Raw genomic sequence first — 25,968 nt, 5'->3', positions numbered from 1 at the left:
GAATGTACCTTTGTGGAAGTTAGTCATTTCCTAGTTGACATTCTAATAAGGACCCCATGTTTGGGTGATAGCCCAATGGAACGAATTCTCCTCTCCCTCTTGCGGTCAGGAAATAGCATGTGGAAATAAATCAGACGTTCTGGGGCCTTGTGTGCGCTATTGTCTACTGTGGCAAAGTAGATGTAAGATGTAGCACCACATGTTAAGGTTAATCAATTTGGAAAGAATAAGAAATAAGTAGAAAACCAGAAGGAGTATGATTTCATCTTTCACTGGTTGAGTCTGAGACTTCACAGGTACTTTTCAGGATTAGAAGCAGCTGTTAAGTTTGCAGCAGCTGTACAAATAGTGCAGGCAGGGAAGGATTTGGTTCATGGACTGGCAGAAACCAGAATTTATTATAGCACCCAAGCATTAATGCGGAGCATAATTGTCATGCCATCCCACCAAAGCCAACAGTGCCAAGACTCTCTAAATGGCTTAAATTAAATATTCGAAAGTCAGAGGGACTTTTCCTTGCAAAAAATAAAACAGCCAAGTAGGAAGAATTTACATAAGGGAAGGGAAAATATGTATGTTTTGATAATACATTGTTAATTTTTTTTAATTTCTGTTATGCAGCAGCCATCTAAAGTTTTAAAACTAAGGCCGGTCAAATAGCTCAGCAGATTAAAGCAGCTGTTTAGGCAGACACAGGGGCTGGGAGTTCGATCCCCAGGCCTGCCATACAGGCACTGCCCCCCAGGGCGCACTGAGATGGTGATTGAGACTGGGCGTGGTGGCACGCACCTGTAATCCCAGCACTTGGGAGGCTGTAAGCTGGAGGATCACTGTAAGTCTGATCTATGCAGTGAGACACTGTACACCCTGTACACCCTGTCCTAAATATAATAAATAAATAAATAAATGTAAAGTTTTAAAATTTTTTAAATATATGGGGTTCGGTTTATCCAACCATTTAGATTTTCCAAGCAAATTAAAAGAATGAGATCCTTTACAATGAGAAAAGTTGACAAAAAAACAGATGGCAAACCTTGACATAGGACAGTGTCCTATCTACTAAAGACTTGGAATACTTCTTCTAGACGAAGAGACTAATCTTTTCTCTCCAGAAGTCTGAATCCTCACCTTGTTAGTCAGGTTTTGAGATTTCCCTATAAACAAGTGGTGGTGCACCCCGTCATCTCAGCTACCCAAAAAGCTGGCAGAGAAGCGTCACAAATGCAAGCCCAGCCTGGGCAAATTAGCCAGAACCTGTCTCAACATTAAAAATTAAAGGGGACCAGGAGGCCAAAGGGTATAGTTCAAACCTGTCTGAACTGAATCCCTAGTACTGAAAGGAAGAACTTTTTTTTTTCTAAATAGCTGATTTTCTTGGATTGTTGAAAATAAAAATTGGTTTTCATAACTTTTGGCAAAATACACATTGCATAAAGTACAGTTTACATTACTTCCTCCATCTTTTCATATTGTTTGCTTAAAATTCAATTTAGGAAGCCATTTACAGTACTTGAAAGTGGAGAGCAGCAGTTTGTCATTCTTACTCTCTCATGGTTTTAGTTTCAGAGTGCTAATTCTCCCCTTGCTATCTTCATTCCAGTTTACAGCCCAGAGTTTCCGCAAATGGAAACTTGAGAGAAGTCGGCACCTCGAGAGCAGTGTCTTTGGTGCAGGCCGTGTTCCCCAAGTCCCCTGTCCCAGTGAGGTCATCACGGAAGCCCAATAACCCGCAGACTTCGTGTCACTTGGTGATTTCTATGAAGTTTCACTGAACTGTAATACATTATTCTTCAAGTGATACCATTTATAAAATGAAAATTTTCCTTTTGATTCTTTATAAGAAATTAGTTTTTGTTGATATAAGATATTTAATTTTTTTTAGGTATTTGGTACGGGATCTCACTATGCAGCTCAGACTCATAGTGATCCTCCTGTTTTCAGCCTCTCCAGTGCTGGGATTACGGGCATGTATCACCGCAACAAGTCTACTGGTGGCCGGCTCAGCACGCGTGGGGGCAGGGCTGGCACAGCATATGGTGCCGGGGATCAAACCCTGGTTCCTGAGCTTGCCTAAGCAGGCATTTAGTCAGCTGAGCTATCTTACCAACCTTATTTAATATGTTTTTTTAAAAACATTTAGAATTTACTTTTTCAGTATGGGTGATTGAACCCAAGGTCTTCATTATAACCCCGCCTTGATTTGTTCATTTGTTTTATTTTGCTTTGGGGTGGTTTGGTTTGGTTTTCAAAACATTCTCTTACTAAGTCACTAAGTTGCCCAAGTAGGGTTCAAACTTGTGATTCTTTCCTTAATCAGCTTTATTTTCTTCTGAGCCCTAGTTTCTTTCCTACTTAGTACTGATAATAGCTTACAGCCATTTTATTTGTATGTTTACACATTCTTTGCTTCTTTTCCTGGCAAAACATAAGCTCTATCATGATATAAACCTTGTCTCTTTTCATGACCACTGTATGCTTAGGGCTGGGAACAGTTTCCAGCATTCCTTAGGAGACGCTCTAGAAGCTGTTTTCAGATGAATGAGTGAATGGATGAATGAACCTCCACTTAACCTAAAAATCTGATGATATACCACTAAATATTTCAATTAAATATAAAAATTGGCAACAGTAGCCACTTATTTTCCTAATGTTCAAAGTAACATATTCTTATAAAAGTAGTCATGTGACCTCAGCATTATCTGGGAAGCAAAATGTTAGTATTTTTCTGAATTTCTGAATTTTTATAAAAGCTCTGAGGCTGCTTTGTGTTACAATATTTTTCAGCCTTTTAAAAATATGAAACCGAATAGAATAAAAAATCATCAGCATGCATTGCACAGGACAAAGATAGTTTCAAAAAACTTTTCTATGTGTCAGAGGCGGAGCGATCACATGTAACATTGTTTTGCACAGTGATTCAAAGTCAATATACACTCTGGCATTTTCCTTGTTATCCTAATCCTTTATCTGGCTGCTGTCATAGCTCTTCAAAGCCAGCCTGAATTGTCATTCTGCAGTGTTATGATTCCTGAAGGCCTGTTTGCAATGGAGGCTTTCCCATAAATGCGCACAAAAATTCAATTTCTTAATATTTTCTCCTAGATCAATCTGCCTTAATCTCTCTCAGAATGCGTGACCTTACTCTAAAGTACCTTCCCAAGTCTTTGTGGTGCAAGTGCTAGGCTGGTTTTAAGTTAACCAGCAAAACACACACACACACACACACACACACACACACACACACTTCACCAGAGTAAAACTGGTGAGATCTGCTACTCTTTTAGAGAAGGGTCTACAGGGTTTCAGGATCTCACTACTAGATCAGACTCATAGTGATTCTCCTGTTTGTAGCCTCCCAGTGCTGGGATTACAGGCGCACACCACCACGCACAGTCTCAATCGCCATCTCAGGGCGCCCTGGGGTGAGACCAGCATGGCAGGCCTGGGGAATTAAATCCCTGGCTCATGCTACTCTCTAAATCAATAGAATTTTGAAACAATGATTGACAAACAGTAGAAATCGTTGCTAACATAAAGTGTGCTAACTTCTTTTTTCTCCTTTTGTCTCCCTCTCTCCCTTCAGCTGCCTGCCTTGTGCTTGGCTGTATGATCTTCCCTGATGGCTGGGATTCAGATGAAGTAAAACGGATGTGCGGAGAAAAGACCGACAAATACACTCTCGGGGCTTGTTCTGTCCGCTGGGCATACATCTTGGCGATCATTGGAATTTTGGATGCCCTGATCCTCTCGTTTCTAGCATTTGTGCTTGGAAACCGACAAGACAGCTTGATGGCAGAGGAACTGAAGGCAGAAAACAAAGGTAAGACTGCCACAGGGGACTCTCGCAGACACTGAGCACAGCAATGGTGCTGTCGTTCTTTCCTGTCAAGGGCTAGTGCCTCACTGTGGGTCCAACTTGCTGTCTTTTAATAGTCGTTTAATTCCCAGACTTTCCCCAGACTCAAGTGCATGCAATTAAAGTACCTGCTTATCCTATTTATCACTGGAAGGCGTTCATCTTTCTGTGGCTCCTTAACTCCATTATCATTATTGTTTAAATGCGTTTTGTTCCAGTTTCTTCTTCCCTCTTTTTCTGATTTCAGGTTTATCCTTGGCAGTAAATGACTAGGATGCGACATTATAGGGAGATCTGTTTCTTTAAGTGGAAAAGATTTTTTTTCCATGTATTCAACTATTTTCTAGGATGAAAAAAAAATTCCTGGGAAATCTCTAAAATCATCATAATCACTTTATTTGAATTCAAACTCATCTTCTCTTAGAGAAGCGGTGATCCTGGTCCCAAACAGTTAGAGTTTGCAATTTAGCTGAATTTTAAATGCATTATCTGGATAATCAGAAGTCCTCAAAATTCTTTTCAAAAGAAAATCGCCTCTTGAAACACAATGAAAGTAGGAGAGAAAACATAAGTATATGACAGTGGCTATGTGAGAGAGGGCAAGTTATCATTCAAAAGACATCTTTTAGTTTTCTTTCCATATTTCATTTATCATGATAGAATTTTAATGTCAAGATTGTGTTACGGCTGTAGCTCATTATAACTGCTTCATCTTGGTGTTACCCTTAACTTTAATACTTTGAATTTCTCAACAGGCTGAGGCAGGAAGACAGCAAGTTTGAGGTCAGCCTGGGCAACTTAGTAAACCATGTTTCAAAATAAAATCACAAAAAGCTGAGAATGTGGCTTTTATTTTGTATTTTAGGGAAGGGTCTACAGGGTTTCAGGGTCTCACTACTAGATCAGACTCATAGTGATTCTCCTGCCTATAGCCTGCCAGTGCTGGGATTACAGGCGCGCGCCACCACACAAGACTCATACGTGAGGTTCTATGTTCAATGGCCGGTACTGGGGGACACTTTGGATTTCCATTAGCATCTTCATCTAAATAGCTCCTTCTTCTAAATTTCACTTATTCCAAGAAATTGCTAATTTCAAAAGCCCTTCCCTGTTTTAACAGGCCTCCGGTAGGAGGAGCCTGAGTGTCACATGGAATGATGGCATAGCAAGTTTGTGGCTAGACCATCACAGTAAATGAGAGAAAATGGGGCCGTCTAGGACAGCGTTCGGCCACGATTCCTGAGGTCGCGCATTTATAGAGAGAACCTGTGACACTCAGTCCTATCAAAACTATTCTACATACAAAAATAACTCAGAGAGAATAAATGCTAAAGCGTTGTAAAGACAAAGCTCCCTCCCTCTCAGGATTGCCCTTTCTAGATGAAAGGACAACGCAGAGGCAGTGACACTATCAGTGATGTTGCAGATTTGGTCCTTTGATTTGTGCTCCTTGCTCTGATGCTCTTCGCTGTCATTTTTGCAGATTGTTGGATGTACACAGGTCTCTTTCTAGTTCATTTTAAGTTTAAAGGTAAGAAGAGCTCAAAATGAGAACAAGCTATCTATCCTGAAAGAACAAAGGAAAGGCCGCTTTGTCTGCACGTTCTTGACTTCCACCACCACTCATAAGAGACCAGGGTGCTCTCTCTTCCCTGTAAAGCTCAAAGTAACATTGAGAAGCTTTAACTTCCCAGGCACCGTTTGATCAAAAATAGAAAAAAAAAATCAGAAAAAGGAAGATAAAAACAAAGCCAGGAAATTTTTCACTCACATACATAAATGCCAGTTCTCTTGGATTCAGGCTTAAGAAAGGTATGGCCAGGATTATAGGATAACAATCATTTTCAAAAATGGCCTTTTTTTCCTGGATGATTCTGTTGAATGTTGATATCTGCTCCCTTCCGGCCAGGATGGTCTTCATTAAACATCTTTTTTTTTTTTTTTTTGGTGGAACCGGGGATTGAACTCAGGCCCTTGTGCTTGCTAAGGAAGCACTTATTCCACTGAGCCATCTCCCAGTTCTTCATTAAACATCTTAATCAAAGTGTTTATGGGAAAGTTAAGAGGCTAACATAATATTTAGGGATTACCTGTGCGTGACTTTTCTGTGTTCCTCATTTTCTTCCTTTGCATGTGTCACCATGGTTTCTGCCATCTTGTCCCAAAGAATTAAAATTAGTATCAGTTCATCTGTATCAGATCAGCTAGACTGAATAGAGCAGCAGAAAGCGTGGGGCCACTCTAGGAAAACTTTTCAATTATACTGCACTTTCACTTCTTAATCCAAAGACCTTAATGTGAGACTCTGCAAAGATCTAAAGAGCTCTGTTACACAAGCGTGTTAGACTCCTTTGCATAAAGTCAGGCCAGGAGTTCTAAGCCATGCAGAAAATTTAATCATACCAGTATGCTTTTGAGAAATGATATAGGGTTTTCTGTTATTGTAACAAATTTGCCTCTATTGTGTAGTATTATTTTTATTCACAGATGGCTACAAATGTTTCAGTGTTTGTGCAGTGTCAAAACATCCAAAATCAGGGGACTGGAGAGATGGCTCAGTGGAATAAGCGCTTCCCTGGCAAGCACAAGGGTCTGAATTCAATCCCCGGTTCCGCCAAAAAAAAAAAAAAAAACCTTCCAAAATCAGATTACTCAAGAAAAAACAAGTGATTTTGTGTGGTGTATGTGTGACTATAGTTTCACTAAATATTAGTTTAATTAGTTTAAGTTCATACATGCAATAACCAAAAGTAAGTTTTACCGATATCCTAAGAGAGATTGTATTTAACTAAGATTAGAATAATTTCATTTATGAAATTGATCGCATACAAATGGATGTTCTTATAGTTTTCATTAATTTAACTAATATAATTTTTCACTTATTAAGACATTCTTTTCTCTAAGAGGGTTTTTTTTTTCTGCTAAAACTACCAAGATGTTCCTTGGTAGCCAAGATCTGATGTTTATTTCTGGGCAATGTAAGGAAACAGACAGATCTGGTTCTAGTTCAGAATGTTAAATGAATTCATTATCTTTGTGATGTCTTCTCATTCAAGAAAAGCAGGCAATGCCAAGTCTCAAGACTGAGTTCAAGGGGCTAGGGATATAGCTCAGTGGTATAAGTGCCTGCCTGTCAAGCACAAGGTCCTAAGTTCAATCCCTGGTACCACAAAAAAAAAAAAGGACTGAGTTTACAAGAATAAAGCATTCATACATTCCTATATTAATTATATCACTACCCACCCTATAATATCTTGTACATTTTTCTTCCTGTTTTATGGTCCACCAATCATGTCAACTCATACCCTGTTAGTAGCAGAAGCATTAAAGAAACTAAATTTGTAATTGTAGCCCTCAATCTGAAAGCTTCTATTTTTTTTTTGCAGTAACTTTGCAAAAGGATAAGACCTTTTTTATTTATTTTTTCCATAATTTTATTGAGAAATAAATAGCAATGAGATAGTTTCAAATGAAATTGGTAGGACAGTTCCAATAATTAACACATTGCATACTGCCTTCCTAGTGGTTATTTGTTGTACAAGAGATATCCTATTTACAAACACTATTAGACCAAATCCTTCTATTCCTTGAATTAAGAGAATGTAGCTATATATCTATCCTAACCATTTTGAATACACAGATACAAAATGGTCGTTCATCTATATCCCCCTTTTTTGTTTAGTTCCATCATTTAAATATTTTAGGTATGCCAGGGAGATGGCTCAGTGGAATAAATATTATAGGTGTGTGAACTCAGCAAAATATTCCAAAATAATCCAGTAGTCCATAACAGTATTGGGTCTTCCACTTGACTGGCAATGCCAGAAGTTGTTGACCTGAGTCCCCTACAGCTCAACATAACAGCATGGCTTTATTTCTTGTACTTTTTTTTATACTTTTCTGCTGGATGGTTAAGACCAAGATAAAGCAAGACCTATGTAACAAGAATTGTAGTGAAAGCATCTATTTTAAGTGATCAATGTCATGCTATGGCTGTATCTTCCTTTTTGACTATCATAGTTAATCCAGCCGCACACCTTTCCACTTACCTGGAACAACCTCCACTGCATTCCTGTTTTCTACGTGCAGATCATCATGGCAAGGACGCTGCTGTGATCCATGAGCCTTCTCAGCAGCCACCTAAACCAAAATCTGCTACGTGAATTCCAGAGTAGATCAAGGAAGGGAAGGGGCTCAGCTCTAAATGTTAAACTATTCTCTGTTCACAGCCTTAAGATGAAAGAGAATCTGAGATCCTGTTGAGCCATAAATTAATCATCACAAAGATACAATTCAGAGAAAACAAGGAGGAGGTACACAAGTAAAAATCTCCACTTCTGCAGACATTTCCAGTGGACTCATCCCTGTTCTGCTTCTGTTACTCCCCCCTTTTAATGCTTCCTTCAATCTTTTATAACTGTCTCCTTGCCCCAAAATGCAAAGATCATTTTAAAGAAGTCACTGCTGAAATTTATCATACATTGTAAAATGGAAAATTAGAAATAAAGGAATTTTAACATTATTTCAGATAGAAAGTAACAACCTTGAAGATGCAAATGTTGTTTAGAGAGGAAATCTCTATAAAACTTTCAGTCAGTCGGGCAGGGGTCTACCTGACAAGCTCAAGGAACCAGGCTCCATCCCCTGTACCGCATGCGTCTTACCTCCAGAACCCCAGGCGTGCTTAGCCGGCCCCAAAACCAGATGTGTGTGGCACACGCCTGTAATCCCAGCACTGGAGAGGCTGGAACAGCAGAATCACTACAAGTCCAAGCTTTGTAGTGAGCCCCTTTACCAAACAATGAATAAATCAATACAAGATTTAAAAAATAAATTGGGGGGCCACCAAGATAGCTCAGTGGACTAAGCACCTGTTAAGGCAAGAACAAGGACCAGGGTTTGATTCCCGGCACACTGAGGCAGCAACCAAGTCCTGGTGTGGTGGTGCATGTGTGTAACACCAGCACTGGGGAGGCTGCAAGAGGTCACTACGAGTCTGAGCTGCATAGCAAGACCCTGTACTAAATACATAAAAAAAATTTAAAAATAAAACTTTCAGTCGGTCATCTATGGAGCCCCACCAAACTACCAAACTATTTTTATGCCCAAAAAACTCCAACTGAAAAACAAAGAGAAGCAAAAACTGTTTAAATCCAATTAATTTTATACAGGAGTCAGCACATACAAAAGAAATTCAATTGCTTGCTCTACACTGGAGAGACCCGCCCTGCAGGCTCTATGTCTTCCCTGGCTCTGGATAGGCAGGTGCTCCTTCATGTCTAGAAGCTGAGCAGCATGATTTCTAAAGAAGCCAACAGCAGTAGGCATTTAACCTCGATATGTCGTTTAATTGCACATTTTAACACACTGAACTGTGAAGTCAATTTAATTATGTAAAATTAAAGTTTCATCTAGATAAGGATTTGAAATGAAAGCTTCAATTTCAATTTCTTTCATTAATTGTGAAAGGATAAATAATTACATTTTCCAGAGCTCCTGCACCGCAAATATCTTTTTTCCTTGTCAGACATCACATAAAGAGGTCTGTTTCTACATTTGGGTGTTTGGTCTTTGGAGTTTCTTATCAGATCATTGGGTCCTCTCATGAGCAGCTTTAAAGTCGCTTTTGTCTGTTAACACTTAAACTGCAAATGAAAAAACGTGATAATCTATCAAGAAATGGCTTTAGTTACCGTCTGTTTATTAAGTGGCTTACGCACTTTTTAGTGCTATAATAAGAGAAATTAGAATAAATTATTTTACTTAACTAATTACAAAATCCTTCACAACTGTGGTTTTAGGGATCACACCGTGCCACAGCCACACGGCGAGTAGTGACATGGTACACAGGAAAGGGCATGCACTTGGCAGCAAGCCAGCCTGTGCTAGCACTGAGCTTGATACCAGCTGAGACCTTCTTCTTCTTAGTAATTCCAGAACTAAGCTTCCAGGTCTGTAAAATGCAAGCCTTGTACAAATAGTATCTATAGTTCCTTCCTGCTCCACCATATTACAATTTAGGAATACCTTCAGAGATATCCTGCAACACATTTGCAAAGGAGCTGTAATTCTTATGCCTGGCTGCTGGGCCACTCGGAACCACTTACGGTCCATAAGTGACTGTACCAGTGGCAGCGTGGGACAGTGGTGCACCAGTGGTCCTAGCCGGTAGGAACTATGCTAAAGAGGATCAGAGCGTGGTAAGGTCTTGGAGCTCAGCGAACACATTACTCTTCTAGGTGCTACTTGCATGCAGAGGTAAAGAAGAGAAGGAATAAAGTCTAGAGAGAGATTCTGGGCAACTTCAGGTGAAGTTTGTGCCTCAGGTGTATCTGTAATACATTCCGTCACTGGCCCCTTCACTCATGCCATTGGAAGTGAAATGAGTTGGATTAGAAACTCTAATTCAAGTGAGGGATACAGCACAGCAGCATGGCACCTGCCTGGCAAGCGCAAGGTCCTGGGTTCAATTTCCAGTACAGAGAGAGAGAGAGAGAGAGAGAGAGAGAGAGAGAGAGAGAGAGACTAGTTCACAGCAGAGGAGCCTCCTTGCCTAGCAATGTTCTGTGCTGACACCCTGTGGTGCCCGTGTGGACAGCACGCAAGGGACAGAGTCCCGAGCAGAACGCTTGCTGCTGGTCTCAGCTCAAGCAGGTACCAGTCCTCTGACTGTGGACCAACCCCTCACATCTCAGAGCCTCAGCTTCCCCTTTGCAGTGTGGCAGTAACAGCACACTGTGCTGCCTCCTCCGTGAGGTTAAGGAGTCCACCAAAAGCGTGTGAAGGGAAGCATTTGATAATAAATAGTATCCTTAGAGACTTTGTTTCTAAGCGTTTTCCCATGCAAAGTTGTATTTGATCTTTGCAATAACACCCTGAAATATTTGTCATCACACATCTACACATCAACTAAGGTATAGGAAAGTTAACTATTTTCTAATTATTAACAAGTTAAAATTGTCTACAGTTTCATAGACCACAAGGCATAGGTTTGGATTGAAGCACAAACCATTTTACTTAAAATTTCAAGGGCCAGGCAAATAGCTCAGTGGATTAAACCAGCTGCAAGTAGGCGCAGAGGCCAGGGGTTCGATCCCCTGGCCTGCCATGCCAGCCCCACCCCTGGGGCATGCTGAGACAGCGATTGAGACTGGGCATAGTGGCCTGTAATCCCAGCTCTTGGGAGGCTGTAAACAGGAGAATCACGACAAGTCCAAACTAGTAGTGAGTCCCTGAATACCCTATAGACCCTTCCGTAAATATAGAAAACAAAATTACTTAAAATTTCAAGTTCTTTCTTTTGTAAAACCTCACGTAGTTAGATCTTTTCTTTTTCCAGTATAGTGTACTAAGGGTTGAACCCAGGCCCTTCATACTGAGCTGCATCCCCAGCATTTTTTAATTCTTGTAATTTTGAGATGAGGTTTCACCAAGTCACTAAATTGCCCAGGCAGGGCTCAAACTGACAGACCTCTTACCTTAGCCTCCCAGAAGGCTGCGACTGCAGGTGTGTGCCACCACACTCTACAATCCATTCTTAAGAGATGCTGGTTCTGCTGCTTTCAATCTGATGGGCTGGCCCAGCACAAATAGTTTAGTCTCATTTTTCATTGAATAGCTTTTATATAATGTTACTTAACCAAAAGTTTGATATATTCTATAATATCTTTTAAGCCTCATGATCTTAGTTAACTATGAAATTTTGTAAAACGTCAGTGAGGATCTGGAAGCCCAGGGGGGAAAAAACTGACAAGTGCTTTGAATTAAAACTTTAGTAAGAACACAGGGAATTGTCTGCTCCCTGATGGGATTTGTGTTGAACAAAGTCCACGTGGTCTTCAAAGCCTCATCTCAGAAGGAGCCTCCAAAAAGAGCCTGCTTACATCCTTCCTCCCTTTTGGAAGGCCCACATTACTTGGGGAGTTGGCGCAGAGCTTAGAAGTCCCCACAGAGTTGTCTTATACTCTTGATGTTTCTAGTTCCTCTCCCCAACTCTTTCATGAGCTCATTGTATTCAGGTTTTCACAGCTTGCATCTCAGAGATACTGCCCTGTGAAGGTCACCGAAACCTCTTAAATGCTAAATTCCTGGTAAATTTCCAGTGCTTACTTGACCTATCAGCAGGCTTTCCCAGTGGACAACTGGCCCTTCTTGAAACTTTCTCCTGCTGGCTTCCCCTGCCTGACCTTACCTGATTTTCCTTCTGCTTCTCTGGGGCTCTTCCTGCTCAGCTTCCTTTCCTAATTTCTCCCACCCTTCCATCTTTATTGGAAGAATTCTATCTACACTTACTCCCTGGTTGGTGCCAAGATTTTACCCCTGCACCCTGATTACTCCCAGTTTAACTCCCTCCCACCTCTCCAGGGAAGTCTGAGCTCATGTGCCCAACTGCTTTCTGGAGCATGTGATTAACACCTCAAATTTCCCACTTCTAAAGCCTTCTCCCACAGTCTCACTCCTCTCTAGTAATATCCCTCTAACTGCTCAGACAACATTTGAGTCATTCAGGCTTCTCCTCCTCATGCAGCTTCCATCTAACCACCAAAACTCATCACCATCATCATCATGATCTTGTCGCTCTGCTGTCAGAATATTTCCAGAATCTTCCCACTTCTCATCACTGTGACTGCCACCATCTTGGTTCAGGCCATAGTTCTTTTCCCTGACATTATTCCAAGAGACTCCTGCCTATCTCCCCCTTGAACTCCATCTGTCCCTTCTCAACAGAAGAGCCACTGTGATCCTGTGGCAAGGTGAGCCAAATCATGTCCTTCAGCTCCGGACTCCCCACCAACTTCAGCTGATCCAAAGTTGTTGACCACAGTCTATAAGGCCATGCGTGCAAGTCTACGTCCATCTTTGCCACTTGGCCCTTCTCTCTGATTTTTGCGTCCTTGTTCTCTTTGCCTCAGATGCCCAGGCTTCCTCATTCGTTAGTCACACTGGTGACAGGTCTACTGCAAAGCCTTTGGGTTTGCTGTTCCTGGTGCCTGAAATTGTCTTACTGAACTCACATGGCTCCCTCCCTTCACCCTTCTCTCAGGTTTTATCCAAATGTCACCTTCTCTGTAAGGAACACACTGTCTATTCCACTTCTTTGTCTTATTAGCTCTCCAACTTCCCAGGGCAGAGATTTTGTGGGGTTTATAGTTGTTTACCGCTATGTCCCCAGTACATGAGTGGTGCCTGGACATGTAGGGGCTCAACAATTGTGCTGAATGAAGTTTGCATGGATGGATGAGCCTTTTCAATCTCCAGTTCATAAAAAGGTTATTCTGGAGATGTACAGCTCCTGAGCTAGAACGCATCTACTGTGGTTAATTTTTGGTGTACATCCCTGTAACACCCACCCACTGCCATTTCCCCTTCCACTGAGAGCTACTGACCTATCTAGAAGCCGCTGCCATACGGCTAATGATCGCAGCCACAGATCTGACAGGTGGCATGGTCTTTCATGGCTTTTTGAGCGTGGTGTGGTCAGTACTGTGCACTGCTCACCCAAGGAGCTAGGGACGAGCCCCAGCACTGGGAAGAAGGTGATGCGGAGGACACTCAAAGGTGCAGGAGGAGAAAGAGAACTTTTTTTTAGAACATCTAATTTAGGGAGATTAACTGTAATTCATTCAAAACTCCAGTGTTTGGATCATTAGTGTACCATGGCTTCCTGAAAAAAAAAAAAAAAATGAAGCGCTCTCGCTGACCAGTATCCCTTCTCCAGCTGTACTCTAAAAATGGAGATTTTTCTCTTCAGCCTTCCCCAGTTAGCTGACTTCCAGGCAGTAGGTTAGGACTCCGAGGGCAAAATCAGAACTGGCTGTGAATGGCTGGTCTGCGCGCCAACATTATCCACTCCACTTCCACACCCGCAGTAATTCAATGGTCTCTCTAGTCCCTGAGATAAAGCCCGCAAGAATCAAACTCTGCAGATAAATGTCAAAGCAGCTAGAAGAAAGGAAAAGGAAATTTTAGAAACAGAGGAATGAAACTTTGTACATCAAAGTCATGATACACAAAATTTAGACTTACTTCCTGGCATAACATTAAGTGAAACCTTTCAATTAAACTAAAAGTTACCAGCTTCCCCCTCCGCCCCTTCCTCTCTCCCTTAGCAATATGGTGGTCAAACAAGCTGAAACTGGGAATATGGCTGACCTTCATAAGCTATAACAGAAGTTCATGGATTACATTTCTTATTTCTAAGTCACTCATCTGAGATCATTTTTCTTTTATAAGACAGAAAAGCTCTGCATAGGTTTGGTAGGTACCTTCTTATGTGAAGTTAGTTACCCATTTTCTCTGTCTGACTTTTCTGTCTTGATCTTATTGTATAAAACAAACTCACTCATTAAACTAAACTTGCCAGTTGTGGTGGCTCTCACCTGTAATCCCAGCATTCAGGAGGCTGAGGCAGGAGGATTCCTGCGAGTTCACATTCAGCCTTGGCTACGTAGTGAGTTTAAAGCCAGCCTGAACTACGTGGCGAGACCTGTCTCAAAAAATAAATAGATAAATACACAAACGAACAAACTTTTATTTTAGGATGAATCTGTTTCCAGTCTTTCCAGACAAATACAAAATTATTTAAAGTTCTAGATCACAAATATACCTCTTAAGGTTTTGTCTCTTTTATGTAAATTAGTTTTGTTGTTTTGCTTTGCTTTGTTTTGCTTTGCTTTGCAATATTGAGGACTGAATCAAGGTCCGTTGTGATGTGCTACATCCCCAACTCCCTCCCCCTTCCTCTTTAAGAAAGACTCACTAAGTTGCTATAAGTGGCCTAGGCTGAGCTCAAACTTGCAGTCCTCCTGCCTCAGCCTCCCTGAGTGCTGGGATTATAGACGCACACCATCATACCAGGCTTTCGAGTTTATTTTATTGCTGTTTGATCGAGTTTTTATTCCCTGAAAACTTCTCTCTAACCTCCTGGGCTCTGGTTCTTTCCATCTGCCCTATGCAGAGAAGAACAAATATGAAGTGAAACATTAGCCTTTGTGGCTTTAATTCTAGTCAGATTTCCTAAAGCCTCTTTGTCTCTACTCAAATTTGTTCTTTAAAACACATAAAAATTTGTGATAGAATGGGTATTTACATTCTTGTTACCTGTTTAGTGATTTCATTTGAGCCTGAACACAATGAAAATGGATCCTGTCATTTCAGTTCCCCTTGGAAGGGGACACCGGATTCTTCTCGTGCACAGAATGGCTAAGAACACAGAGTTATGGGGAAAAAATTAGTGCTGAGACCAATAATGTTGAGACTCTTTGCAGAAATATGTTATCTTGCCGAGCATGGTAGTGCATACCTGTAATTCCAGCACTCGGGACCGAGACAAGAGAATCACTGTGAGTTTAAGGCCAGCCTGGGCTACAAAAGTGAGTTCAAGGCCAGCCAGAACTGCATAGCAAAACCTTACATCAAAAAGACAAGAGAGGGGCCGGGAAGATGGCTCAGTAGAATAAGTGTTTCCCTGGCAAGCACAAGGGCCTGAGTTTAATCCCAAATTCTACCAGGAAAAAAAAAAAAAAGACAAGAGAGAGGGAGAGGGAGACACAGAGACAGAGACAGACAGAGACAGAAACAGAGACAGAGAAAGATGCTATTTTTAATAATGTACCACAAACCATGGCTCCCACCGACACCACCATGGAAAAAGCCCTACAAGTTTTCCATTTACTATTAAGGCTCTGGAGAACAAGGATGATGTTTAATTTATGTGTGACCTCCTGTGTCTGAGTTCTTAGATCATCTTAGTAAGTGCTCAATGAATTTTAGCTCTTATTATTGTTTGTATTGAATCATTTTAATGAAAACATTATAGAAATAGTTCATTTATACCATTTAACATTTCTTCTGCATAAGGAGCATTGTGCTCCTTATCTCATTAATTGAAAAGGCAGCAGGTGGGCATGTTACCTGCCATAGACGCACGCATTAAAAGAATCTGGGAGTAGCCGGTTAGAATGAAACATCGCAATTCTACCTCCTAGAGTTGGTCACCTCACCTCCGCACACCTAATTTCAACAACCACAAACATACATTACACATTTATGGTTGCCAAGGAATAGGCAAAATTATGATATTCAGTTGAACTACCTGGCATTTCTGGTGTGCCTCATGTATGCTACGTCCTGTGGTGGGGACAGAGTGTTTCAAAATGATGAGGACAGGCTTTGTCCTAGTATCCTGGAGAAGGACGTTTAGTGTTATAGGCACTAAGTTATACTGCTTGTGTCCCACCCTTCTCTGACCCTCACAAGGGCGCCTTGTCGGTGCCATCTCTCTGCTAAATGAGTGAACACCTGTCCCCGACAGCTGACTTCCGCTAGCCCCAGTGAAAAATGATGTTGTGATAAGCAAAGACTGCTGCCCAAGGACAATTGGACGTAGCAGGTTTCATCCGTCGGGAGGCTTTAGAAAAATCAGCCTGCAAAAAACCATCAGTGGGTTGATTAGTATTAAACAAAACAGAGGAGACTAACTATGAATAAATTAAAAATACAATAGATACACTGTGCAATAAGAATAAGTAAATAGGATGGGAGAGGCTGAAAGTCATCTTCTTTAAAGCATTAATTTCAGAGCAGCCCACTTAAAACTGAAACTCTAGAAACTTCATTGCTGAAAATCCCTTGCAACTGCCCACATGACCGCTCCTGACCGTGCCTTTCCAGACAGTAGGCGACTCAATCTTGGCAGGTGCTATATTTATGCACTGCTTCCATTTTTCCTCCTGTCCTACAGCACATATGAAAGGGGCCTCATATTTGGTGGGGAGAAAGATCAGCTGGGCCTGGGTCGACACCCTCTCCTAACTTAATGTGACCCTGTCGCCTTTGGCGATGTGCTCACAGTCATCAGGAGGCAAAGGGTGCAAGCTGGCAGCTACCACGCACTGTGTCTGCAAGTCAACGCGTTGTCAGAGCCCACAAAAGCGAGAGTGATGGCCCTGTCAGGAAATCTGGAAGGCCGAATCCAGCCAGGGGCCAGGGAGAGAAGCAGCTGCATTGTGTCGCTCACCCTAACACGTGTTATCACAGAGCCACTAGACAGGTGGGTCACTGGAGAGACACCTTGGAAGAGGCCGCAGTGCGAGCTCAAAGGAGGGCTGGCTTCTCCAAAGAAGTCCTTTGCCCCAGGGAAGGTGACAAGCAGAAGTCTCCCCACCCGCTGGGCTGGTACGTCCTGACCAGAAGTTTGTTTTTGGGTGCCGGCATACAAATGAGTGCTGTTCTGACTGTCGGGCAGGAGACGCAGTTGATAATCCTTCCTACACTTACTGAGCAGGCCTCAAAGACGCTATGCAGATTGGTACGCAGTAGCAGATGGCGCTATCTTTTCCCCCATTGCAGGAAAATGCTTTCATAAAAGCATGAACAGGGCTGGCCAAATAGCTCAGCAGATTAAACCGCCTGCAAGCAGGCACAGGAGCTGGAGGTTCGATCCCCAGGCCTGCCACGGCAGCCTCGCCCTCACTGCGCACTGAGACAGCAACTGAGCCTGGGCACAGTGGCGCACACCTGTAATCCCAGCTCTTGGGAAGCTATGAACAGGCGGATCAACACAAGTCCGATGTAGTAGTGAGACCCTGAACACCCTGTAGACCCTTCCCGAAAATATAAACAAACAAACAAAAAAAAAAAGCATGACCATGAACAGCTGTATTTTCTTTGGTCATCTTGAGGAGAAATCCCTAAGGTGGACTTAATAGCCCTTGAGATGTGGGCTGGTAAAGCCAACCTTCTCAATATGGTTTGTGTCTAGCTGCTCCCCCAAAGCCCCATGCAGTTATGGGGGCCAGGCTTATTGGAGGTGGCTGAGTTAAGTTAGTGACTGATTCATGGTCCAGTGTTGGGGTTAAGGGTGTGAGTGCTACACCCGTCCTACAGCACATAGCCTGCATGCAATATAAGGGACAGAAAAAGGCTTGTCCTAAGCGCTCTCTCTGTCTCTCTGTCTCTCACTGTCTCTCTGTCTCTCTCTGTCTCTCTCTGTCTCTCTCTGTCTCTCTCTCTGTCTCTCTCTGTCTCTCTCTCTCTCTCTCTCTCTCTCTCTCTCTCTCTCTCTCTCTCATTGCTTTTGCTGCCTTCTGCTGCCGTGAACTGTTGCCCCACAACCACATGCCACCTGACTCAGAGCCAGCCTATGGTGGACCAAAGCCTCTGCAAACTGTGAGCTAAATAAACCCCTCTGCCCTTTAACTTGGGGCACTGGGAATTTGGTCTTAGCAATAAGAAAAGTAATTAGTCCCCCCTCCTTCTCTATTGGGGATCAAGCTACAGGAATGTTGAGATCTTCTGGCAAAGCAAGGACCTTTAGAAGCAGAAAGAACCTGGCTCTTTACAGTTACCTGAAGAGCTCTCAAAATTATTCTGTGCTACCCTCCCCATCCCCAGATTCTAATTCAGAGCTACAGAAACTCCCCGAAGAGTCTCACGTGCAGCCAAGGTTGAGGACTAGCAGGATCACCCGCCCTTCTCCCTGCATAGAGGAGGAAATGCAGAATGCTCATCAGTGCTAATTATTATAATTAGAGATCAATAGGCAATTTATGACAGATAGTCAAGCTTCATTTAATAGCAGGTACATATTCACCTCTCTGATACCCTTCCATTGTTGCTTTTCTGGGGAAACAGGCCTCTGCGGGCTTTCAGAAACCGATTTGTGCCACCTTCTAGCTCCGTGAACTTGGACAGACCTAACTGTCCTCCTCTCTAAGGACATTAAAGAAAACCTGCCTCAGTGATTTTGTGGAAAGAAAAAGAATGCATCTAAACTGTCACAAAGCCTGACGTGTATTAGCTGTTGCTATTTTTAGTGCTTTGGTTTTCTTGCTCAAACATTTATTTAGACAGCACTGGATTTGGGGGCTGCAGAGTACATGTTCCCAGATGCCTTTCCCCTACTGTTTCCCTTTATACCCAGAGACTCTTGGGCCCACTGGAGGGACCCCCAAGATCTGGACACTACCTTTTCCACAGGCTTGGGTGTGACTTCCTTTGGTAGTTCCATAGATATTCTTACACTAAGACTCATGAGTATGAGTTTGCTGTTTGGCTGGAGGTTTTGTTTTGTGTTTCATAATCTCCCCATACAGACCCCTATCACGAAGTGGGAGGGATGCAAGGTGATGCCTTTATAAGTGTTGATTCCTCTGCAGCATTTGATACGCACAGAGCTACGAGGTAGGGCTGAGGTGCAACTTCCCGAAGAGCACATGAGGCCCCTTCCCACACCGCCCCTTCTACACTTGGCTGACATTCCTTCACTGTGTTTCTAGGACAGAAGAAGAACAAAAATGATCCTTTAGAATGGCACAAGGAGTGCCCTGGGGAGAGATCCTGCACAGGCAGAGGGAACAGTAAAAATGAGGGCCCCTCCACGTAGGCGATATCACTTTACTTCACCCACAAGGCGATAAAACTTTAGTGTCTCTCTGGACTAAAAGGTCTCTGGGCTTTTGGTCAGAACACACCTTTATTTTCTTCACTATAAACATAGCAAATAAAAGGCACATAAAACAAACATAAGTAATAAAATTTTTATTAGAAGTTATATCTTGGGGGACTCTTCCACATTGAAAAGGCTGGTTCTCTCTGGCTGTCCCTCAGGATAAGCTCTGAGGTAAGGCCTTCCCTCACCAGCTGATCCACGCCCACCGGTTAATATCTACAGCCAGTTTCATTATTATGATTCAAATAATAATTTTCAGATAGTAGTTATCAAGGTATTATAAAAATATAATATTTGCCCAAGACACTTGCTTTAAAATGCAAACCCTGGCTTTAGTAGGCCTAAGGAACAGCTCTGGAATTTTTTTTTAATTAATAAACTATTTTTAGAGTATTTTAGGATTTCAGCAAGACTGAGAAGAAAGTACAGAGCATTCCTGCCCTCCAGCCTCCATCGTGAACAGCTAACATCAGTGTGGTCCGTTTGTTGTACAGGATGAACCAGCCTTGGTACACCCTGACGAACCAGAGCCCCCAGCATACACCAGGGTTCAGGGTTAGTGTCGTTAGTCTCAACCAATGAATGCCTTACTTTCAGCAAGCACATTCAAGTCATTGCAGTGCCCTGGCTCTGAGGGACACCCCGGAAGCATCGGTCACTTACAATCAGGTGGCACTGCGGCCACCAGGTGACACTGAGGCCGGTGGCCGTCCAGACTAGTACTATTGCATCAGTGTGGGGATTTTTCCCCACATAACCAGACAAACTTCCATGCTTAAACAGGCCAAATTTCACTTCCGAATCAGTCCGTTGGGCCATGTATAACAGCACACGCCTGGAATCCCAGCACTTGGGGGGCTGAGGCAGGAGGACTGCTGCAAGTTTGAGGCCAGCCTGGACTACATAATGAGTTCAAGGTCACTATGGACTACATAGCAAGACCTTGTCTCAATAAATAGATAAATAAATACTCATATCACATGTTGATGTACACATTGATCAAGTTCTTGGACCTGCCCTTGAAAGTTTATCTTACTCATGGTATGACAAAAATAAGGTTATTTTGGTGATCACACTCAAAAGAGGAAGCAATAGAAATATAAACTCAGGAAAAGTATGGACAAAAAAAAAATGAAAACTAGGGAGAAGACAGGAATTTTAAACAAAACGCCCAAAGTACAAACCATACAACCAAAAATATATGTTAACTGATGTATAGCAAACAGGATGTGTGCTAATGAAAACAGCGAAGTCCTGATAACAGATTCAGAAAAGTTACTCCGAATACTTCTAGCCTGTAACCACCCAGAATAAGCACCGAATCAATACAAAAGAGTGAAACACATGCCAACCTAAGTTATGAAATGAGCAGACTCTGAAGGGGCAATTTGTGCAAGAGGAAACTCAAAAACAGAACTAGCATATGCAGAAATGTCACACATCAAATTAGTCGTAATTAGAGACATGCAAATTAAACACGTTATCAATTAACATCTGTTAGAATGGCAGGAGTCAGAGAAGAGGGCAGCCAGGAATGTGCCTTCACATTCTGTTAGTGGAGTGCTAACTACTAGGCAACAGCTTAGTCCAGCTGGTAGAACATTCCCTCTGGCCTACCGGTTCTACGCCTAGATCGTACCTGGGAATTCCTCAGTAGGTCCAGAAGGGACTGCATGTGAGGGTAAATGGGGATGAATTCCCTGTTCTGTGAGGACTCCATTATTTGTGATGGGAAGTTGTTGCTTATTACACAGGAGAAAATATGGACTTGGGATAAGCAGAATCCATGGAGTATTACGCGGAAGAGGAACAAATTGAATGAAAGCAGCATGGAAGGATTTTGATATCCTTACTTAATGCTAAAAAAAATCCCAGTAATATAAAAGAAAAATATTATTTAGGTAAATGAAAACTAATGTCTACAAACCATCAACACTGTGGAACAATATATTCGAATAAAAATATAATCATTAATAATTGCCTAGGTAGGGGGAAAGAAATGACAGAAAGAATGATGGTGGAAAATAGGACAAAGAAGATTCAACAAGAAGGGGCGGTGTGGCACAGGCTGTGACATCAGAGTCCTGAATTAGAACCTCAGCATCACCACTTCCTAGCTGTATCTTGGCCAAATCACTTGACATCTCTTGAGCCTCTTCGTGGGTGATCATGTGACCAATCTCACAGCATACTACAAGGTCTAAAGACAAACCGAGCAAAGCACTCAGCTCTGTGTTTCATATACAGTTAGCATTCAGTAAATATGAGGAATGATTAGAATAGACCCCTGGCCACATGGTGCAGATTGCTAGTGAGAACATAGGAATTAAGGGCAGAAAGTAAGGACCAAAGAAGAGAGGACCAGAGGAGAGGAGAACAGGGGAAGTGAGGAGATTGGGACAGGAAAGGGGAGGGGAGGGGAGGGGAAAGGGGAGGAGAGGAGAAAAGAAGAAAGGAGACCAGGAGAAGGGAGAGGAGAGGAGGGGAGGGAGGGGAGGAGAGGAGAGGAGAGATCCTCCAGACTGGAGCATCCAGGCTGGAGCATCTGGGATTCCATCTGGAAGTAGCTCTGCGTGTGTCTCAGCCTCTTCCTGGAACTACCCGCCTAGGACACGCCTCTGTTAGCGATGCTAGGCACAGCACAGTCAGGCCCAACCGCACAGAGACCTCTGAGTAGTCTAGGGCGTCACATCTACAGCAGACCCCACAGTCAAGACAGTCACGTGGTGGTGGACCCCACCCACAGCAGTGAGACGACACCACAGCAAGACATGGCAAGGGACATGTCACAGAGGAGAGAGGGGAACCAGGGCCATTCGTGCGGTGAGCGCAGGGAGCCATGTGCTTCTGGAGTGCCAGAAGGAACACAACACGTCTGTGAAGTAGGACATCTGCCTGGAAGCCAAACAACGCGAAAGGAGGGCCCCACCAAGTCTCTCACTCACAGAAGGGGCGGTGGGATAGATGCAGACAAGCGCCCCAGTGGTGCCGTAATACCGGCCTTAATAGTAACTTTTTAACTAAAAATAAAGACTTCCGATGGGACCAAAGATTGCTGTGAGGGTGGAGATCTGTGCAACAAGAAGCAGACGACTGGATACACACTGCTATTTGGGAAGATGGAAACAAGAACGCTTTTGGAATCCAGAACAAATGTAAAGAAATTAACTAATTTCTAATTAACTAATTAACTGAGGGTTGAAACGAGGCTCCAAACATTGTAATATATTCACAAAGTTGCCGAAGCCTGGTACAATGAAGAAGTGTCCATAGGTCTGTTTTTAGAAAAAGAAGGAAAGTGTAAATAGTCTGAAATATGTTCCCAGATTGCATTATAAACACAACTTTACCTTTCAAAGAAATAGCCATTCCTTCAAAAAAGCATTCCTGGGCTGGTGAGATGGCTCAGTGGTCTAAAGCACCTACTTAGAACAAGCTTAGCAAAGTGCAGGGACGACGGTTCAATCCCCCAGCACCACATGCCAGCCAGCCCCGCCCCCTGGTGGGCTGAGCTGGCCACACACACACACACACACACACACACACACACACACACACACACAAATAAATAATTTTTTTTTTAAAAAAAGCATTCCTGATTTTAATTCCCAGTCCAGATTCTAACAATTTTTTTTTCTACTCTGTGTATAATATCTCTTGTTCTGCTGCTAAAATTTAATTTAAACATGCCTCTTATATTTTAAAAATGTAACATTGCTATACCAACAGCCTGGTACCGGCAACGGTGCCCAGCAAGCAAGAAAAGAGAAATCAGTGAGCCCAGCACATGAAAATCAATACAGTCATCATCAGGACCATGTGGAGAGGATTGACATTTATTTCTATTTTAGTCCAGGCTGGAGCAAGGCTGTGTCTCCTTCAGTTCTATACCCACTGTGCTTGGCCTAGTGCCCAGCATCCAGCAGGTGCCCCATGTTTACTTGCACCAAACTAAGTGGTAACTTTCCGTATTCCCCCCAAAAAATGAAACACAAGAGTGCTAAGATATTTCTTGCACACTTCTCTCAGCACGCAGTCATCTGTCTCCGCCATCTGGCCCACTGCTCATGTAACCGGTTGCTTTCTCACAGGGCAGCATCACCCAAGCAAGCTAAGAGACAGATGCGTTGACAAGTTCCACGTCCTCACAGGAGGGCTTCTTTCTGTTATTAGAATGCTCTCCGTCTCTTCTGCAAGTCTTGGGTTTTTAAAATAAGACTAGATATTTAAAACACAGAGTGTAAATTCCCATAATCCTAAAATCTTCTCAAAGATCAAAGCAGGTTTGTGTTGCCTTGAATAATTTAAGAAGTGCAAATAAGAAATTGTCATTTGAAACACCTCAACTAGGGTAATTCCATACATGTTTCTCTCTGTAATACATTTGATTGACAGATTATTTCCATACCTGATTTTAAGTCAAGTCGAGGACAAATAGCAATCTGAAGGAACTGCTTTTCTGATATCTTTTGTTAAGCTAGGGAAGCAAAGTGAGCTGATGCTTAAGGAACTCTCATTCCCTGAAAATTGACTCCTCCAAATGTCTTGATTAAGTCTCTAGATTCTGCTTTAAAAAAAAAATATGGGGGCCAGAGAGATAGCTCAGCAGACTAAGCATCTGCTTAGGCAAGCTCAGGAACTGGGGTTCAATCCCAGGCACCACACACTGCACTGGCCCTGCCCCCAGGCATGCTGAGCTGGCCACCAAGACCCATTGTAGTGGTGCACACCTGTAATCCCAGTGCTGGGGAGGTTGAAAACCTGAGGATCACTACAAGTCCGAGCTCCATAGTGAGACCCTGTACCAAATACATTTCAAAAGGAAAAAGAAAAAGAAAAAATATATATGGAAGGGGTACGCAGCCAGAATGGAGGTTTTTTCACTTAATTACCTTTACTTCGGAGTGAGCATTATTAATAAGCCTCATTTACTCAGGGCTAACATCTGTTTGCATCTGCTCCCCACCCAGCCTCTGGTTTGTCGTTCTTTCTGAAGACATTTTCATCGCTTTATGATCTAACGTTACCGTGTGTGCTGGCGGGGCAGGCAGAGGTAGCCATTGGCCTTTGAATGTGGAAATCACTTTAACGAGGCTCCCAATTTAGCAGAACCCTGCCTCACAGGCTGTTGTGGAGAGAAGCTGATGAAAAGATCATGGAATCCTTTGCAGCTACAAAATGCAGCCAAGATGATAATGAGGAACAATTCCACAGAGACTGTAAGGTCTGCACTGAGAAAGCTAACACTGTTATCAGCAACCACTTCCTTGTCCCTGAGACCTGACCTTAAGATAATGCAGCAATCCCCAGGGTGGCTAGCACAGCACCACCCAACGGGAGCCCCACGTGAGCCGCTTGGACACAATACTTCTGCATTTACTTTTTGCCACATTGTTTGAAGTTACAGGTGAGATATAATTGACCTGCTATCTTCTGAAACTTCATCTCAACAAATAGTAGAAAAAATTACACATCAGACGTTTTTCATGTTATCTTAAAAACCCGGTGTATATTGTACATTGGAGTTCGTGGAGTAGAGATGTGGCCAGGATCCCCTGCACAGGATAACTGGCATGGGCTGAAGGCAGCTGGTAGAAGATTGGACATCTTATCTTCACTGGGTGATGCCCATGAGTGTACAAAGTGCTGTCCCCTTTACACCACTATCAATGACTCTTGCATCCGAGATCTTTCAGCAGGAATGCAGCTTCAGGAAAGGGAAAAGAAGAGGCAAAGTGTAAATGTGCTCTCAACCCAGATTGACATCCCCTCACTTGCTCCACAGAAGATCCATCATAATAGCAGACCACCCTCATTTTTCAGGGGAGAAAGTAAAGGTCTGGGGAGGCCAAGGACTTGCCAAAGTCATGTAGGAAAAGGTGGAAAAGCTGCAAGGAACTCAGGCCTGGCTCCAAATGCCTGGTACTGTCCCCTCCCTCAGGTGGCCTCCTTAGACATCACTGGTAGTAGTGGTTCTCAAACTGGGGGCCACCAGAATCTCCAGGACAGCTTATATATGCCCTGATCACTAAGCCTCACATGCAGCATTTGTGATGCAGAAAGTCAGGGCGGGTCCTGAGAACCCACATTTATAACCAATTCCCAGGAGCAGAGCCTAGTGGCACATGCCTATAATCACAACACTCTGGGAGGCAGAGGCAGGAGGGTTGCAAATTCAAAGCCAGTCTGGATAATTTAGCAAAATTAAAAAGGAAGAAAATCATAAAGGATGAGTAGAAAAAAACAAGGGGAGATAGATCTCTTCCAAATGGGAATAGGTCCAGGAGACCAGGATGGAGGGAAGAGGAAGGCAGGGAAGTAAGTAGAGTGGAAATATGCTTTGAGGGCTGTCCAGATATCTCAGCAGACTAAAGCACCCGCTTAGGCAGGCACAAAGACCAAGGTTCAATCCCCAGCATGTTGTGCCAGCCCTGCCTCTGGGGCGCACTGAAACAGGGACTGAGACTGGGCATGGTGGCGCACGCCTGTATTCCCAGCACTTGGGAGGCTGAAAACAGAAGGATCACCATAAATCCAATCTGTATACTGAGACCCTGTACCAAATACATATAAAAAAAGAAAATATGCTTTGTACAGAAATCTCATAACCTCAATGGAGGTAAAAAATTATATGACATAAACACAAGCTTAGAATGAAAAC

At 42.9% G+C, this 25,968-nt stretch overlaps 1 protein-coding gene across 1 annotated transcript in view; it reads left to right on the top strand.

Moving 5' to 3' along the window:
• The window catches only part of Lhfpl3 (LHFPL tetraspan subfamily member 3), a 627,386-nt gene that overhangs the window by 440,663 nt on the left and 160,755 nt on the right, over positions 1–25,968 (top strand). The window contains exon 2 of the mRNA XM_004634998.2: positions 3,584–3,820. Within this exon, the coding sequence (XP_004635055.1) occupies positions 3,584–3,820 (237 nt within the window). The remainder of the gene's footprint in view (positions 1–3,583; positions 3,821–25,968) is intronic.

This window comes from Octodon degus, unplaced genomic scaffold (assembly GCF_000260255.1).
Source record: "Octodon degus isolate 3935 unplaced genomic scaffold, OctDeg1.0 scaffold00068, whole genome shotgun sequence".
In the NCBI taxonomy this organism is placed as follows: Eukaryota; Metazoa; Chordata; class Mammalia; order Rodentia; family Octodontidae; genus Octodon; species Octodon degus.
The sequence above is the reverse complement of the archived record's forward strand: the minus strand, read 5'-3'. Positions and strand labels throughout refer to the sequence as shown.